Below are 18,925 nucleotides of genomic sequence, written 5' to 3' on the forward strand. Positions count from 1 at the left end.
GTTCAAAGCAACCTTTACTAAAATTTATGAGTTGTTGACTGCATATTGCAGTAAATGCATGATAAAAACACAAAAGGAGCAACTCATATAACATTTTCAGACCAAAAACAACGTGTAGAGCCCTAAAAACTAAAAAAAATCATACAGAATCTACACTAGGATATATGACACCAATATATTTACACATTTGGCTTCCCATATGGAATGAAACAAAGAAGCACATGCCATGCATGTCAAGGCTCTGATAAGTCATTAAGTCATTAATCTTCATTTTTTTCTTAAATAGCATAAGTAATTAAAGTATTTGAACTTACCTGTGGGTTCCATGGTGTTTACAAATCATTGAGAATACTCTTGATGTAATGACAAGTCACTGTATCAGGGTCAATACGCAAAAATAAACATAATTTGGAAGATGAGTTTCTTTTGTTTTTCTTGATTAATGTAGATGGCAGCACTATCAATGTATAAGGGCAATAATTAAACCAAAATTAATATAATGGATTTGTCTTAAGTAAATGGGTGACAGCAATTTATGGGATATGAGCGGCCATTTTGGGTGCCATCTTGGGCACCATCTTGGATTTCCTCATGTTCTAATTATTCAATGGTGGTTTTAATGTTTTCAGTGACTTCCTTGACCCCTAAAACCTAGGTGTAGACACCCTAATTATGATTCTAGGATGAATAATAAGGAAGATACAGGTATTTTAAGGTATTGGCGGCCATCTTGGACGCCATCTTGGATTTAATGATTTTCCAGCAGTCTGATTTTGGTAGATTTTTAGTATGATATTCTCCACATCCAATACTATTAGAAACAGTTGAAAAACCTTTTCTAGCAATTTTTTTGGGGTTGGGTGGTAATTTTTCATAAATTTACCCGACTATGATGAGTATCACGAATGGATACCCGGGTTCTTGACATTTTTATGAAGACTGCTCTTCTGCGAGCCAAAGCAACGCTCACTCTTTTAACTGCTCTGCTAACAGTTGACTGATGAATGTGAGTGTGATCACCCACAGTCATCTGAAAGGCACCCGTTCCATAAAACCTAAGAGCAATCAAAACTTGCATTTATGGAGGCAAAGCATGATTGCGCTCTGTTTCATGGTGGATATCATCTGCCACTAAATCAACAATGTATCGCGTGTTTTCTTTGGTGAAACGAAACCTCTTATGAAACTCGTCATCATTGTAATACTCAAACGGGTTGAGACGATCTCTAATGACCCTCTCTCGTCTCAACTGCCTCCTGGCACGAAGTTCTTGCAAATTTCGAACATTACCAAAATCATCTAACAAATCCTCCATAATTCTCTTATGTCTGCAGTCTATCTCAGTTTCAAACAAAAACCATGGTACAAAACTAGTAGGCTCAATGAATCATAATGAAAAATCTATATCACAGGTCGCAACCGCGGATTAATGAATACTGTGAGTGGGACAAAAGTAAACTGTTCAAAGTTGTTGCATAGAGTAAACGTTATTATAGTCCAAAGAAGGCTGATCCTGTTTCTTCACAATCTCCAATTTCAGTAAAGCCTTATTTTGCTTCATTTCCATTACTTCCATTTTGGCCTGATGTAGTTCCCGCAGGTTAGCCATTTTAAGCTCATGTTGTTCCGTGGCAAATTGCACAAGCTGGTCTTCGGGAGAAATTGATGCAGTTTTCTGCTTCTTTGCTTTCGGCTCGGGAGTGTTTCGCCTCGACGATCCTTTGGACGTGCTAGGTACCGGCTGTTGTGGATGCGCTTGGAACGAAAGTGCAGAAGGAATGGATAAAATTCGTATTTCGTCGTTTTCCTGGGTTTCTTCTCTGAGAAAAAAGAAATGAAAGGGCTTAAGAATTTTTATCCTTCCCTAAAAATATTGGAACTTTATTTTCCACCTTAATAGCCTACTCGAACTGTATTTGGGGGGGGGGGGCAGTCTTTCAGTCTGGGGTGGGGTGGGGGCAGGCAGTCTGTTTGGGTTGGGTCGTATGAGGTGGGTCTTAGCTTACCTTAGTATCGGCTCGATTGGTAGGCCTAGGTCTGGGACATCGTCCGGTGGCTGAGAATCATCGTCGAAGGGATTGGTGTACTGTTTAAATTCGGCAGGTATCAGGCGATATATTTCTTCATCGAGTCCCTGTGGTGGGTCTGGTGCTGGTCCACCCCCAGTTTTCTGTCTCTCTTTGTTAAAATCCGAATATGTCTTTTTTGCGCCAATTTTCATCGTTTTCCACTGATCTTTGAGCTGTTTTTCACTTCGTAAGTCCTTGTACCGAGAGGAAAATGTTTTGTACACACTGGCCCATGCACTAGCCTTTTTCCGATTTATCCCCGCATCAGTTTTTTTGTCTTCGATTGTTTTCACGTGGTCCCTTACACAATCTATAAAAAAATCCCGCTCTGAACTTTCTTAGTTCTTCGCACGTTTTCTTGTTGCAGCAGGCTGTGTTTTGGCAGGTTGTGCGACTTCCTCGCATTGAACATGCTGACGACCTATCTTGGAGCACATGTTGTCCGTGACAAGGATAGGCCTTTACAGTTCTGAAACCAAACTCTATTGTGATTGACATTAGGTCGAGTGTGAATTGCATATAAAAATAGATTTCCTTGCCAATTCACTCCAATACCATAGATCAACGCTAAACCATGTAATAAGCTATTCTCTGTATTGTCATACTTTGAATAGTTTCACTTCGTTATATGCATAGCAATTTTCCTACACCACGAAGAGGGGAATACCAATTCTCAGAATAGGCTAAACCATAGTATAGTAATGCCTCTTTTATGCATTCGGGCCCAGATAAATAACATCCACTTGCTTACCCTTATCTAGAGCTTCTCCCCACTGATGGAGAACATCAACCATTGTGTACCCGTGGAGCGTTTTGCTCGAAACCCGTGATGTGCATCATTCAAATGATGTAGGATGGCAGGATAAACTTTATTATGAATTAATCTCTCTAGGACCTTTGAAACAACAGGTAAAAGTGACACAGGTCTGTAATTATTTACCTTGCCCTTATCCTCCTTTTAGTTCAGTAATCGTCTCGGACGCCACCTTCCCACTACATACCAGATCATGGATACTGTTCTGCTGGGCCGCAACCTGCTTTAAATCCTGCTGATGGAGTTCCTGCAGGAACAGAAGCTGCTCCTGTAACTCGACCTGGTCATTGGCTGCTTCCTCAACAACTTTCATGAGACCATTGTATGCATTGTTGAGGCCATTATAATCTCTCCGCAGCTTCCGGAACAGGGCAATAATATCGGGAAGGTGGGTCGCATCTAAGGTGGTCATCACTGGTCAACAGAAAAAAAATCAAAGTCTAAGCAATTTGATTAAGATCTGGTTTGAAAAACCAGGCCAGTCCCCGCCCCGCAGCACGCCTACCTGGTTTGGTGTTGAATGCACAATAATACAAATTCATAGCAATGACACAGACAAAGCGAAGCAAAATAAAAGGAAGGACAAGTTTAACACACAGAAGACTAGACATGGACAGTGCAGGTTGGCGAATAGGTGAGCAAAGCAAGTGAACCACAACCAGTATTATAGACGGTGGAGTGTGCATGATGAGAAAGTGTACTTCACCTTGAATATATGCAGAGACAATAAATCACTTGAAGTTGAAAGAAGAAAATAATAACATGACTTTTTATTCCAACACTTTCTTCTTAATATACAGCTGAAATTGAGAAATTGCGGCGATTGAATACATACACTCTTCCTGGCTTTCAGCACACGTTTTAGTTTTCGCTGCTCGGACTGCGGACATCTTTTTTCTTTTGTTTGATCCACCTGCCGTCTCTTCCAGGCTTTCTCTTTTTCTGGCCCCCTGCCATGTCATGATGACCAGCTAGCTGTGCCTGTAACAAATTTGTAGTAGACATAAGAAACTAAAAGAAAAATGAGGATATTTTCTGGCTGGGCAACTGAAACGTCAACAACACAAAATTAGAATAAAATTAAATCAATCACCTCATGTCATCAAAATCAGAAATTATCTTCCACAAAATCTGGGCCTAAAGCTTACTATAGCATGAAATGGTTGTCCTCATCACACAATATGCATTGTAAGTGCAGTAATTAAGGAGGAACCAGATAAAATCCATTTGCCATGCATTGTTTACATGTTCACACGGTGTTCCGCCGTAACACAATCCACATATTTTGTGACCCGATCTGGCAAAATGAGTCACATTGACCAACATTCACAAAATGAGTTATGGATATCTTTCTCATGATATCCATAACTCATTTTGTGAATGTTGGTCAATGTGACTCATTTTGCCAGATCGGGTCACAAAATATGTGGATTGTGTTACGGCGGAACACCGTGTGAACATGTAAACAATGCATGGCAAATGGATTTTATCTGGTTCCTCCTTAATTACTGCACTTACAATGCATATTGTGTGATGAGGACAACCATTTCATGCTATAGTAAGCTTTAGGCCCAGATTTTGTGGAAGATAATTTCTGATTTTGATGACATGAGGTGATTGATTTAATTTTATTCTAATTTTGTGTTGTTGACGTTTCAGTTGCCCAGCCAGAAAATATCCTCATTTTTCTTTTAGTTTCTTATGTCTACTACAAATTTGTTACAGGCACAGCTAGCTGGTCATCATGACATGGCAGGGGGCCAGAAAAAGAGAAAGCCTGGAAGAGACGGCAGGATTTATGGGGCCTACCATCAGGATCATGAGATGACATGTCATGATGTGTTGGCTGTTCGTTGCGTGCATGCAATGGCATGCATGCACAGATGCAATGCATGTGTACATGGTGTGCATTTAGTATTAGGCTAGGCCTACACCGTCATATCGACAACAAAGGAAATAAATGATTCCACAAAAGGGTACAATATAGCTAGCCAGCAGCTATGTACGGGATGTCGCGATGTGAGGGAATCTGAAGGATCAGTGTGTGATCGTGAGCTGTCCAGAGCCACAGAGGCAGAGTGTTTAGGGCCTACTATACTTGCCAATTATCCAATTCTAACGGGGGCTCGTCATCCTCATCCTGATCCATTTCCGACTCGTCAGCAGATTCCTCTCCACTTTCATCTGTCTCTGGCTCATACTGGTACGGCGATATCCCAAGCTCAGCAACTTGTTGGTTCTCATCCAATTCTGCACTGTCTAACTCGTCAAATTCGTTATATTCGTCCGAGCTCCAATTGATTTCACTAAACATCGACGCCATTTTGAAAACCTGATTCCCTGCAACGCGTCACGGCTCTCATTTACATATTGACCTATATTCATGCTATTTCTAGGGCGGCATTGAGATTTCTCGGGGAGGAGGAATTTCCATCAGATAAATCAACCATTTCCGAAAAATCGCCTTAGAATCATAAATGAACAATACCATCTGATAAAATGCAATATCATCACTTTCCTGTGTGTGGAAGATAGATGGTAGTCGGGTTTTGGTCTGATATACGACTTTAAATTGCTCTGCCTCTCACTCTACAGAAGATCTTCTAGCTGGTGATCAGCATGTGGCTATTGATGTTAAAACGTCACATGGTGACACACCACCAATTTTGATCTTTTTACCTCCCTGCATAACTTCTTTGACCGGGTTAGATGTCTTGTGAAATTCATTACATCCCTGACTAGGGAAGGTTTGATTGTAAGCATCACAGCTCATCCAAGCCTTTGGCTAATTTTGGTGGTTTTTGGCTCCTTAAGGTTGCCTTCCCTGCCCCTTCCTCAGAATATGCAAATGCCCAGGATGTGTTTCTTTTAAACCATCTGCATGCCCCATGGCGGTAGTGAGAGCCTGATCATAAGCATAATGAATCTTTGTTTTCGATGCGTTTTATACGCACAAGATATTTCAGCGTGTCGTCGAAACTCATTGTTGGAATGATAGTATTTTTTGGATTGATACGGATGCTTATGATGATGATGATGATGAGGATGCTAAATAGAAAAAGGCACAATAATAATACTAATAATAAAATACAAACTTTATCACTTACAGACTTACATAAACGCACTTAATCATTAGACATGTTCATTGGCCAGACACGGGTGGCATTACATGAAAAGAAAATCATTAGCAGGAACTAAATACAAGCAAAGGAAATGATACGTTCACTTAGTGCCTGTGAGAGCATGATCACAGCAATTGTACAGACTAAGGTGTATTCTTGCCTTAGAAGGCATAAACTATTAATAGCTGAAGAGCAGTGTGTAAAAATTGTCACTCATGTAACGCTTCGTGAACTGTTACAATTTTGAAATATTTTCTTCTCCTTAAATCTTGTCAAAATTTCATCTGATTCTATTCAGAAATACAAAAAACGTTATGTTGCATCATCAAACATAGTGCGCTATTTAGCTCATTTTGAGTAAATTGAATTCTAAGATTCATCATAATATTTTCTAAGTCTTGCCTCTTCCAAGTCATTGAATACTAGCAAAAATGAATCTCCAATTGTTTTGTATAAATCAGGCACTCTCTAGAGAACACTTTGAAGCCTGTTTGTCATTGCATCTTCAATGTTTTCTGCCTTGACAATGTAGGAGTAAGTCCAAGACAACACACCAAGTAACGAAAAATATGAAAAAAATTGATCAGTGCGTGTTTCAGTTCGGAGTACAATCATCACCACCTAGTCCAAAACTTTTTTTTCTAATCCGAACGAACAGTGCTACTGCTAAAACATTGGCACTCAATATATTTCCAGCAACTTTATGTTATATTCCCTGTAGAATTCACACTAAGTTATGATTTTAATACATAGCATCCTTAACCCATAGCGGGGCAAGCATTTAATATTTCTAAACACCTGAAAGGGGCAAGGCATTCAGGCATTGGTGACCAAATTCATGAAAATAATAACAATAACACAATAAACCAAGATACACCCAATAAAGTATACATTAAATCTAAAACCCAGGTATTATGTGGTGTTGTCTTATGAGCGGTTTCCACAGTAAAAAATCAATGATTCTAGCTATCATAATTCATGAGAAATAGCCAAAAGTAGTTTTCTTGCATTTAGGGATCACGTCCAAAGTCCGCACGCGAATATTCGCTGCGCGAGTCGGGGCGAAAATTCGCCTGGTCGAATATCGCCACACTCATTCGCCTCCAAATCGCTCCCTGCTTCGGCGATTCTATTATGATCAGGCGAAAATTCAGACTGAATAAAAATCGCAGGCAAAAATAATAATCGCGCCTAATTCGCTCTCACCAACCATCGGAACGTAGCGAATATTAGAGGCCTACATGTGTTGTAGTATGCGTATTCCGACATCAGCTGATAGCAGACCGAACAAAAACACAAACTGGAATTCCCGGTCAACCTGACTGCAGTAATCATATACATCACATCTATCCACGAGGAGCTACACAAATTTGGCACAGAGGTTTGAGGTTCTTAGTATTATGGTATGTATTCCGAAGGATTGTGGCAGAATGTACCAAATCATACAGCTAATCATAGTTAGGCTTATGTTTCCGAGTCTCAGCCAACCAATCAAGATCATTGTAGTATCCGGTTATCCTAAACAGCGTCAACCAGCGCCCACCAGCATTCACCAGGTTTAAAGTCGGGTATAAAGTCATCATATAAAATTTTGTGGCCAAAACGTAATACATACACCATAAAAAATACATTTCCTGAAAATTTCATGCTTATTTCGTTTATGACCATTATATTTTACTTTGATGGCTTTAATGTATGTATGTGTTTAAACCTGGTGGACGCTGTTTAGTATGACCCGATTTGTTTACGTGACTGCACTTTTCCGCCAATAAAACAAGACGAAAGTCGTTGCAAAATCGTTCCGAATATCGGACAAGCATGCAAGAGCCACCAATTTCGTAAAATCGCTCCATTATCGCCTGGAGCGATTTTGGGGGCGAAATGAGACAAGACCGCTAATGAATATTCATAGGTTGGAGGGTCGAGGCCTATCAATTAGACGAGTGCATGTTTTTTACTCTCAAGTACGTATTTGGAGAGGTATTGAAAAAATATTTGCTGTGGCAGATATAAAGAAATTATTTGATGAAAAAATTAATTTCGAATTTTGCTAATTGGGTAATAGGGGGCGTGTTTTGAGTTTTTTCTGCCAGTTGGCTGAAAACAGTGGAAATATCAAAGTCTGTCTAATTTGTCGATTATAAAAAAATTTCCGTGGTCAATCACCAATTTCCATCGCACCAGTTACTCGCAAGACTAACCCGTATATCATATCCGAATTTCAGTTTCACTACTTGACGCGTTCTTTGATGCGTCGCGGTCAAACATTGACAATTTAACTGCTAAAAGGCTTAAAAAATCAATTGTGGTCTTGTCTCAAATAGAAGAATTGGCGCGATTGTGGGCGAATTTCGCATCTGACATTCCGGCGATTTCATATTATCGCCTCACATTCGCCGGTCGATTTTCGGACAGATTTCGCAGGCGAAATACTGTAGGGTGAATTTCGCCGGCGAATATCGCGTGCGGACTTTGGACGTGATCCCTTAGCGCTCTCTGGGGCGGAGCGTAGTTCAAAAATCGTCAAAACTGCCAAAAGGCACAATGGCACCATAAGACCTTCAAATACCCAAAATGAAGATACCTAGCATTTGTGGTTACGGAGATAGGCTTTGGAAACGAGTTCAACGGACAGATGGACGGACAGACGACACCAGCCTTTATTAGCTGAGGGGTCAAACTGGTTGTCTTAATCCTCATATGAGAGGTCATCTGACATCTTTCTGGCGTGGAGCCTGGTGGCGGAGCGTCAGCATCAGTTGGTGAAGCACCAGCAGCTGCAGGTCCAGTGCCAGTAGCTGGAGGTGGAGCACCAAGCACCAGTAAGTACAAGGCCAGTGGCACAGAAAGTGAAGCAGCATGTCGACTCTGTTCCACCAATCACTTTGGTATTATCTATTTCTTTCCGTGCGGCATCTGAAAAAGTTTTTATGCTTGGATGTGCTCTGTTGTTCTTGTTGGTCAGCAACATCTTCATTGGCTGGGAGTACACCATCTATTTTGAAGCGCTGGTGTACATTTTGTACAGAGAGGATCAATAAAAATTTTACACTTCAAATGTATGGTCAAAATCTTTTATAATTTTGGATATACCCTTAAATATACATATGTACTTAAAGAGCAAGCTCTCTCGATTAATTTGTTACCAGCAGATTTAAAATCCTCCATCGTTAACTACCCAGGACAGATTTTGTACACTGTGCCAGTTGATTCTATTCACCTGGCACTGTGTACAGGGATTATGCCAATGAAAGTTGATTCTATGGTTCTCGTCAGCAACTTTTAGGAAATGGGTGAGGGATTTTCATCATCTTTCATCAGCACATTTTTAGAGTTCTCGCCAAATGGCACAATGGCACCATAAGACCTTCAAATATCCAAGATGAAAAGGCCTAGCATTTATGGTTACGAAGATACGCTCCGGAAACGAGTTGAACGGACAGATGGATGGAAAAATGACACCAGGCTTTATGGGCTGAGGGTTAAAAACTGGTTATCTTAATCCTCATATGAGAGGTTATCTGACAACTTTCTGGCGTGGAGCCTGGTGGCAGAGCGCCAGCAGCAGTAGGTTGAGCACCAGCAGCTGCAGGTCCAGTGCCAGCAGCTGGAGGTGGAGCACCAAGCAGCAGTAAGTAGAACGCAAATTGCACAGAAAGTGAAGCAGCATGTCGACTCTGTTCCACCAAACACTTTGGCATTATCTATTTCTTTCCGCGTGGTATTTGAAAAGGTTTTTTATGCTTGGATGTGCTCTGTTGTTCTTGTTGGTCAGCAACATCCCCATTGGCTGGGAGTACGCCATCTATCTTGAAGCGCTGGAAACGAATTGAACGGACAGATGGACGGACAGACGACACCAGCCTTTATGGGCTGAGGGGTCAAAACTGGTTATCTTAATCCTCATATGAGAGGTCATCTGACATCTTTCTGGCGTGGAGCCTGGTGGCGGAGCGCCAGCAGCAGTTGGTGGAGCACCAGCAGCTGCAGGTCCAGTGCCAGCAGCTGGAGGTGGAGCACCAAGCAGCAGCAAGTAGTACGTCAGTGACACAGAAAGTGATGCAGCATGTCGACTCTGTTCCACCAAACACTTTGGCATTATCTATTTTTTTCCGCGTGGTGTCTGAAAAGGTTTTTGTTGATTGGATGTGCTCTGTTATGCAAGCAAAAAAGAAAAATGACACACTTCCAATATGGTCAATATCTTTTAGAATTTTGGATATACCCTAAAATATACATATGTACTTGAAGAACAAGCTCTCTCGATTAATTTGATACCACCGGTTTCAAAATCCTTCCAAGGTTGACTGCACAGGACAGATTTTGTACACTGTGCCAGTTGATTTTATTCAACTGGCACCGTGTACAGGGATTAGGCCAATGAAAGTTGATTCTATGGTTCTCGTCAGCCACTTTCAGGAAATGGGTGAGGGATTTTCATCATCTTTCATCAGCACATTTTTAGAGTTCTCGCTAAATGGCACAATGGCACCATAAGACCTTCAAATATCCAAGATGAAAAAAGGCCTAGCATTTATGATTACGGAGAAAGGCTTCGGAAACGAGTTCAACGGAAAGATGGACCGACAGACGACACCAGCCTTTATAGGCTGAGGGGTCAAAATTGGTTGTCTTAATCCTCATATGAGAGGTCATCTGACATCTTTCTGGCGTGGAGCCTGGTGGCGGAGCGTCAGCAGCAGTTGGTGGAGCACCAGCAGCTGCAGGTCGAGTGCCAGTAGCAGGAGGTGGAGCACCAAGCAGCAGTAGGTAGAACGCCAGTGGCACAGAAAGTGAAGCAGCATGTCGACTCTGTTCCACAAACCACTTTTTTTTTTCGCGTGGTGTCTGAAAAGGTTTTTTATGATTGGATGTACTCTGTTATTCAAGCAAAAAAGAAAACTTGCGATTCTTCTTGTTGGTCAGCAACATCCTCATTGGCTGGGAGTGCGCCATTAATCTTGAAGCGCTGGTGTACATTTTGTATAGAGTGGATCAATAAAAATGTTACACTTCCAATATGGTCAATATCTTATGCATTTGGATATACCCTAAAATATACATATGTACTTGAAGAGCAAGCTCTCTCGACTACTGTATGATTCCACCTGTCCCGCCAGTTTGTAAATTCTATAGATCGGGTATATTATACAAAGGGGTACACTAATAGGTAGTACTGAGTGAATGGAGTGTAAATAACACACGCTGGGGTCACGGTCGCTGGTGTGGTGTGCACGGATTAAATGCGCAATTATGCGTTGGCTTGTACACAAGTGTCCTGGATACGGGGTATCCAGAAGACCTGCTGCTGTAGATCGGCTGAACTTGCAAGGAGACTAATTACTGGTAGAAGATGAAGCCGGAAGACAAGAGTATTAATTAACAAGTTTACTAGCACTACCTGCGCTCTGCGCGATTGCTGGGTAAATGAGGGCTGTAGTGATGGGGGAAATGTTATGTGCAAAGGGGTTGTCGGTCTGACTTACAGAAGTTGTGGATTTGGCGGTTGTTCTTTAGATCTCGAGTTTTAAAGTACTTCTTGGTAGACAACATTTTGGGTGATTGCATTCTCATTGTGGAAGCCTTGTTTTGTTGTGGGATTGATTTGTACTGTTATATCTGTGAAGCGACGTGATCTTGAGAAAGCTACGTAGAGCTGTCCGTGGCTGAAGACAGGGGTTGGAAGGTACAATCCTACTTTGTCGAAGGTTTGGCCTTGTGCTTTATTGATTGTCATGCAGTAACTGACTCTGATTGGGAACTGTGTTCTTTCTAGAATAAAGGGCAGGTGAGCATCTGAAGGGGCCAATTTAATCCTTGGTATAAGCACGTAATCGCCTTTGTTGGCACCAGTGAGAATCTCTGCGTCTATAACGTGTGTGTGGAGGTGTCTGACTATAAGTCTTGTTCCATTGCATAAGCCCTTCTTGATGTCCAGGTTACGGAGGAGCATAATGATGACGCCTGGTTTCAAAAGCAGTCTGTGTGGTGGCATGCCTGTGGGTGTGATCGAGTTGAGGAATTCCAGTGGATACTGTAGGGCTTCGCGTTCATCTTCGCATACGATCTTGTCTGCACTTGTGTAGAGTTTTGTTGTGCCTGGTATCTTGTGTGTGATTTCATCATTTATTCGAAGAGCATGTTCGTTGGTGGGAGTGAGGATGACAGTGTCTGCTAGAAGTCTTGGATTTTGTATGTTGCTGAACACTTCGTCTGCAATATTTTGTGTGACCACTAGTGCGAGTAACCATTCTGCAAAGTGCTGTTCATTGTGCTGAGTTCGCATGTTCTTCGTGAGGTGGTGTATCTGAAATATTGGCCACAGAGGTGAGCGCTTGAGGCAATTTTCGACAATGACTGCTGGTGGCTTCCTCGGAACAACGGGCAGGACTTGTCGGAAGTCTCCTCCTAGGATGAAAATTTTGCCTCCGAATGGAATGTCTGTCTCTGTGATATCTCTGAGCATCCTGTCTATGGCTTTAAGGGCATTGGATGGAATCATGGATGCCTCATCAATGATGAACATTGCCATTTTCCGAAGATATTGGGCATGTTTGGAAGTTGGTTTTATGTTGCAAACACTGTTGTCTGGAACAGGCACTGGAAGTTTAAACAGGCTGTGGACTGTACGTCCTCCATTCAGTAGGGTGGCTGCTATTCCTGTCCAAGCGCATGGTGCAACAACCTCTCCTTGACCGCGGAGGCTGGCAATGAGCGTGTTGTAGCACATGGTTTGGCCTGTTCCCCCTGGGCCATCTAGGAAGTATGCTCTGCATTTCTGTTGTTGGTGACTGGTGATGTCTGCATGGTCTTGAAGGATCTGGTCGACAAACTTGCGTTGTTCTGTGTTGAGCATGTTACACAGTCTTGTTGCTTCCTTACGCTCATGTTCCAAGTCGTACTCGGGAACAGTATGCAAATCTGGTACCTCTGGGTTTGTGTTTGGTTCGGGAAGGTCGAAGTGACTACATGTCAAACTGTTCTGCTCTAATATGGTGCTGATGTGGGCAAGGGCTCTGTCATCTGCTCTGTCAGGTGGCAAGTGGTGGAGGTCCAGGAAGTCTTCTGTCATTGCATCTTTGTGCTTTTCCCAGAGCTGGAGAGCATTTTGTGGGTTGCAGTAGATCAGGATTGTAGCAAAGAGGGTGCGAAGTTGTTGTGGCATTTGAAAGGTTGTGGCCTCAGTCATGGCATGGTCCCATTCCCTATCATCTGTTAGAAGCTGTCGACGTATGCATGCATCCTTGAATGTTTTCATTATTTCACCGTCCACTGTTTTGAGGTCATTATAGTTTGTGGCACTACTTCTCTGAATCTTTGGGACTAACTGAGTATATTCGTGGCAAAACCTTGTCCCCTCCTTGTTTTCGTTGAGTCCAGATCTTTTTGGTTTTATTCCAGACATAGTGAAGTGGGAACTCTGTGTATAGGTATGGTGTTGGTTGGTTGCTGTTGACTCTGAAGTAGGCTGTGAGCATGGTGTCTTTTTCTTGCGCTGCTTGTGCTGCTTCTTCATGGGCGCCTCGTTGGAAGTAAACTGGCTGCTGTTGTGGTAGGTGTATGGCTAGTCTATATACTGAATGCGACTGTTCATGGAGTTTAAATTCAGATAGCCTCCAGAATGCCTCAGGAGCACTGACATACCTGGTGTCAATGAAAGTATTAACCTCATCGTGTGTTAGTTCATTTGTCTGAGTAAGTCTGACGTTTGCACAGTCATGGCCCTTGTACACGTATTTGAATAGGTATTTGACAGACTTAATCGAAGTGCATGCCTCAATGTTGATGTGAGCATTGTACTTTTTGGAAAGATAGGGATTGTATGGGACAATCCACCTGTTGTCAATTTCTTTGTTTCCTATAATGATAGTGCGGCCATTGTCTCGCCTTTGGTACAGGGGATATCCGTTGACTGCTAGTGCTGTTTGTTCTTGGAAAGACTTTGGGTAGTCTTTGGAGCAGCTGCCGTCAACCATACAGGGAGAGGCGTAGTTAAGGGCACCACATGGACCGTGAACCATACTTGTTTTGATGATGTTGAATAAGTCTGGTTGTAAGTCTGGATCTGGTATTTCTGCAGATATGAGGGAGTCAATGTCAGCTGGTTCTTTGAGCTTACTTTCTTCGCTCAATATGATTAATAGGTGGCAGTGAGGTAGACCCTGTTTTTGAAATTCAATGACATAAACGTAGGCGATTGGGATTCCAAGGACATGGTTGTTGCGAATGTCATGAAGCAGTTCCTTTAAATGTAGCTTGAATACTCTGCTGACAATGTCTGGTCTATCATGAGGTTGCTGGTTTGGTAGTAATGCATCTTTGATGTCTTTGCACTTGGGGTTGCATGTGAATGTGAGAAAAAGATCTGGTCTTCCATATTTGGATACAATGGCCATGGCGTCCTGGAAATTTTGTTGCATACATCTAGGAGAACCTTGAAATGATGAAGGGAGGACGACAATTTTGCCTGGGGCACGGTTTTCTTCAGCAGCTTGATTATTGATGTGGTCCATAAGGCCTTGGTACATTTCCACTCGCAGCTGCTTCTGGTTTTGTAGTATCCAGCCAATTCTTGTGGATTCTGTGCGGACATATGCATCAACGACATACTGCTGGAAGAGTTTTGCACCATAGAATATAGCATTGAAGCCAGCTCTTACAGCAAGTCGGTGGGCATAAAACTGCAAGCAAGAGATTTTGCAGTACCGATCAGTTGCCCTCTCTGCTGTGTGTTGCATACCAGGATACCACCCTAAAGCGCCTCGTGGGAAATATAGTGGGTAAACCATGGGGTCAATGTTCCCCGATAAATATGATATTTTACTTGGGTTATGATCTTTTGGGTAGATCAAAACATCACGATTGGCAGGTGGGGCTCCATCTGGCGACACAAAAACAGCTGCAACTTCATCCATACGGGTTGGATTATTGTAGCGGCGCTGATCATGGCCGCGCATGATATTCATTGTTACAGTAGGGATTGGGGTGTTGTTCCGCTGTGCTGCAAGTGTCTGCTCCTCTTCAAGTTCATGCATATGTCTGTACGCGGCTGCGTAGGGGTTGATGGCGTCAAGGGTCGTTGTCAGTGTAGCCATGACATCTTGACGACAATTTGCATTTGGTGGTTGTTGTAGTCGCCCTTCGATTGCTTGACTGGCTTCTAGTATGTACAGTTGGCTGTAAGTGTGTGGAGTATCGTCTGGAGGATGTAAAGAGCCTGCTCGATGGTACAGCTGTCCGTGAAGTCTAAATGTGTATGGGCCACGTCCTGAAGGGCGAACTACATGCCCACCAAATGAGGCAAATGAGACAGAACTATTGTACTGGCGAATATTTTCCATGAAGTTTTTGGACTGTGCATCATTTGCCATGAAGAGGTTTTGTAATTCAGGCGGATATGGAGGCAATGGTGGTAATGAGACTTTACCATTGTGGCAACAGTTGAAGTTTTCAGAGCTGAAACGTAATGCAGCACAGTCTTTGCAAGTTTCACTCATAGGACCAAGTCTGAAAGTTTCAATCTGCGATGGGAATTGACGGGCGATAAACCTTTGGGGTTCTTGTTGTTGCTGTTGTGGCTGTCGACGGCGTTCTTGCTGGTTGAGACGGTTCCGACGGCGTTTGGCTTCACCTGTTACTTGGGGTGTCCACCTTCGTCTGGGCATATTGAGCAGTTATTCCTGAAATATGCGTACTGGGGTAATTAGGTGTATTCAATTCAAAGGATTTTAATGATTATCATTTGGGGAAGTGGTCAGCAGGACTGTATTTACTTCCTCATTTTCGTTAATTATTGATTGTTTGGGGTGACATAAGGGTGCTTGATGAATGGTGTTAAAAGAAGAACCACGATTCGATTGCAATCAGATTTATTTACTAAAATATTTCGTACAAAAAATAGAAAAGAAGTGTTTGTTAACTTGTGGATGCTATGTACAATACTATGCATAAGTTTTGCAACATTGGTTCAGTATAGTATGTTTGGAGGTAAACAGTTCTGTGAGTTTGAAATTTGGGAATTTGAAGTTCAACCTGCTTTCTACATGAAATTGAAGCCCCAACTGTTGTTCTTAAAATTAGGAGGGAACGGGCTTGATAGGAAATGGGAGGGCTTTCCCAGTGTTGCAAAACTGTATGCACATAGTAGCATTAATCTGAATCTTGAAGAAGCAATCTAGAAGAAATTAAATGTCTGTGTTGGCATTGTTGTTGTCTGAATCCTTGTCATCACTGTTCACCAAGGCCAGAGCCGCCTCTTCAGAAATGGCATCAGTCATGTCAGTGGTCGTGTTGGCATCGAGTGTTTCCATAGATGCATCGAAGATGCTACTGATGGAATCATCGTCCATAGCGTCAGCAAAGGGATCAAACTCCAACTGAGGTTTGGATGGTGACGATGTGGAGGCAGCTGATGCAGCGAGACATTTACGTTTCATTGGGGTGGATGTTGAGGCACCTTGCCTAGGAGCAGATTCTACTGGGGCACTCATGGCGGCATTAGTTAGCATCGCAGGTAGGCGGGCTACTTGACGTACCATTCTATCTAGTTTAACCATTAGATTTTTCTTAGCTTGAATGTTGTATCGAGCCTCTCTTGCTAGGGTCGTAACATCATCAAGGAGGTCTGTTGTTTGTTGAAGGAATTCAGTCCGAATTTCAGCTATTGCTTGGACCGACTGTGCATTCGATCGCTTCTTCATGGGGTTTTTGGCTGCCTCGTTGTCCATATCGGACAAACCAACCTGCACCAACGCCAGCTGGGCGATAAACCGTTTACTGACCTCGTTTATTTTCTTGTCTAGAGCGGTTGTCATGTCTATAAGATTGGGGAGTGGAGCGCTGAACGAAGCCATCTGAAATAAATGGAAAAGAATTTGGAAACTGGGTATGCAAGTTCTGGTGCACCAAAGTTCAAACAAAAGCTTTGCTAATCACTCTAAAACAATACAGTATAAATACTCTCTGTCTCAAAAAGACACTCGTATGCTCGCTCCGTGTGTCCGACAATCACTTATTTACCGATCTACTTTCCACAATGCTCGGCCTGCCTACGTCCTACAATCGATCAGTTTTCAGAATCGCATGTATGGCCTGCGTACGCCGACAATCGACTAAGTTGAATTTAGTTTACTGAAGAAAAAACACAAAATAATCAAGCGTTGCACGGTACTTTTGTCTGTTAGGCCAACAACTCACCTGAATTGACAATATAGTGTAGCGGCCAAGGCTCAAAAAGGGCTCTATTTAAGGAGATACCCCTACCGGAGGTATAACAAGCTGGGATTGGTCTCATTTTGTTCGTATGGATCTCTAGTTTCTGAAAAATGATGTTGTAGTTGCAGGAACGTTGTACAACATGCTGAATTAACCCCTTCTGTGCGGCAACGAGTGAAAAAATGACGATTTTCTTTAATCGCTTAGATGAGAGAATCAGCCCCTCTAACGTCTACTATGGCTGGTTATATCAGTGTATATCATTGAAATGGACCTCTAGCAATATATTTTAGGTGGTTTTATGCTAGCAGGGTGGTTACAGGGCCAAAAATATGCCCAAAATTTGAAAATTTTTGACAATTTTGACCAAAACGAAAGATATTTTCTTATATTTTTCCACAGATACTGTATATAACAGTGTTATATATGATTTAATTTGTCAGCTAGGATGTCTCATTGATATAAAAATTTGTTTCAGCATATTGAAATGGGTACAACATGGCCGTTTAACCCCCTACTTGCGACAACCCGTAAAATGCCGATAATTCATAAATATCCGTTTTTGATGAAATAAAGCCCCTTAATGCCTACCATGGCCGGTTATATCAATGTATATCATTGAAATGGACATTTAGCAATATATTTCCTGTGGTTTTATGCTAGTAGGGGGTTAACGGTCCAAAAATAAGCCCAAAATTTGAAGAAAAAAATGAAAATTGTGGTTAAAATTAAACATATTTTATTGTATTTTGCTTAACATACATGATATAATATAGTGTTGCATCTGATTTAATTTGTCAGCTGGTATGTCTCATCGATAGAAAAGTATGTTTGAGCATGGTTAAATGGGTACAATGTGGCCAATTAACACTCTATTTGTGGCAAGACATAACAATTAAATTTTTCATAAACATCAGTTTTTGATGAAATAAGCCTCATTAATGACTACCTGTGTTGGTTATATCAGTCTTCGTCATTGAAATGGATATCTAACAATATATTGCAGGTGGTTTCATCCTAGTAGGGGTGCCACGGGCCCAAAATTATGCCCAAAATTTGATTTTTTTTTAAACAATTTTGAACTGAAAAGAACCATATAACCGTAAGATAATGTAAAACAGTGTCTGACCTGATTAAATTCATTAGCTGGGAGTTCACATTGGTTAGAACATATGTTATAGCATGGTGAGTAAGTAAAGAATGACCAAATCTACCCCCTGTTTACAGAGTAAAACTATCTTTCGTAAAACGAACGTCATCGGTATGTCCATTGCAAGTTAACTGTCTACATGTCCATCTCCATTTCATCACCTTCTTCAGGAATATTATACTGGTTTTGACAGTTTACACAACCACACGCCTCTATGCACCATAGTTTCGCAAGAGCACAAGGACATTTCTTCTCATCCAAACAGTCTTTATCAGTGCAGTAGAGATGGGTCAGTTTCCGAACCTCTATTGGAGCAGCTGCTTGAGTGAACATTGTCTGAGTGATACCTCCACCATCACAAGCAGACCAGCCATGACCAACTGGTTCTACAACCTCTTGGTTTGCGATGTGACTTTCACACCATATTTGCGTTTGGTACTTTGCACGAAGTACATGTTGTTTAAACGAGTCCTCTGTTGGGGGGAGCATTGCTGCTGCCTTGTCCGTCGTGGTAGCCATCTGATACCGCAGTTCGTCAAGGGTGTCAATACCCTTG

At 42.0% G+C, this 18,925-nt stretch overlaps 2 protein-coding genes across 2 annotated transcripts; both read right to left on the reverse strand.

The window, feature by feature from the left end:
* Positions 1-11,532: 11,532 nt before the first annotated feature.
* LOC135497265 (ATP-dependent DNA helicase pif1-like) lies at positions 11,533-13,263 on the reverse strand. Its single transcript, XM_064787027.1, has one exon. The coding sequence runs from the start codon at positions 13,261-13,263 to the stop codon at positions 11,533-11,535; it is 1,731 nt and encodes a 576-aa protein (XP_064643097.1).
* Positions 13,264-13,306: 43 nt separating this feature from the next.
* Positions 13,307-15,670, reverse strand: LOC135497266 (uncharacterized). Its single transcript, XM_064787028.1, has one exon. The coding sequence runs from the start codon at positions 15,668-15,670 to the stop codon at positions 13,307-13,309; it is 2,364 nt and encodes a 787-aa protein (XP_064643098.1).
* Between the last annotated feature and the right edge of the window lie 3,255 nt (positions 15,671-18,925).

This window comes from Lineus longissimus, chromosome 12, assembly GCF_910592395.1.
Source record: "Lineus longissimus chromosome 12, tnLinLong1.2, whole genome shotgun sequence".
Classification (NCBI taxonomy): domain Eukaryota; kingdom Metazoa; phylum Nemertea; class Pilidiophora; order Heteronemertea; family Lineidae; genus Lineus; species Lineus longissimus.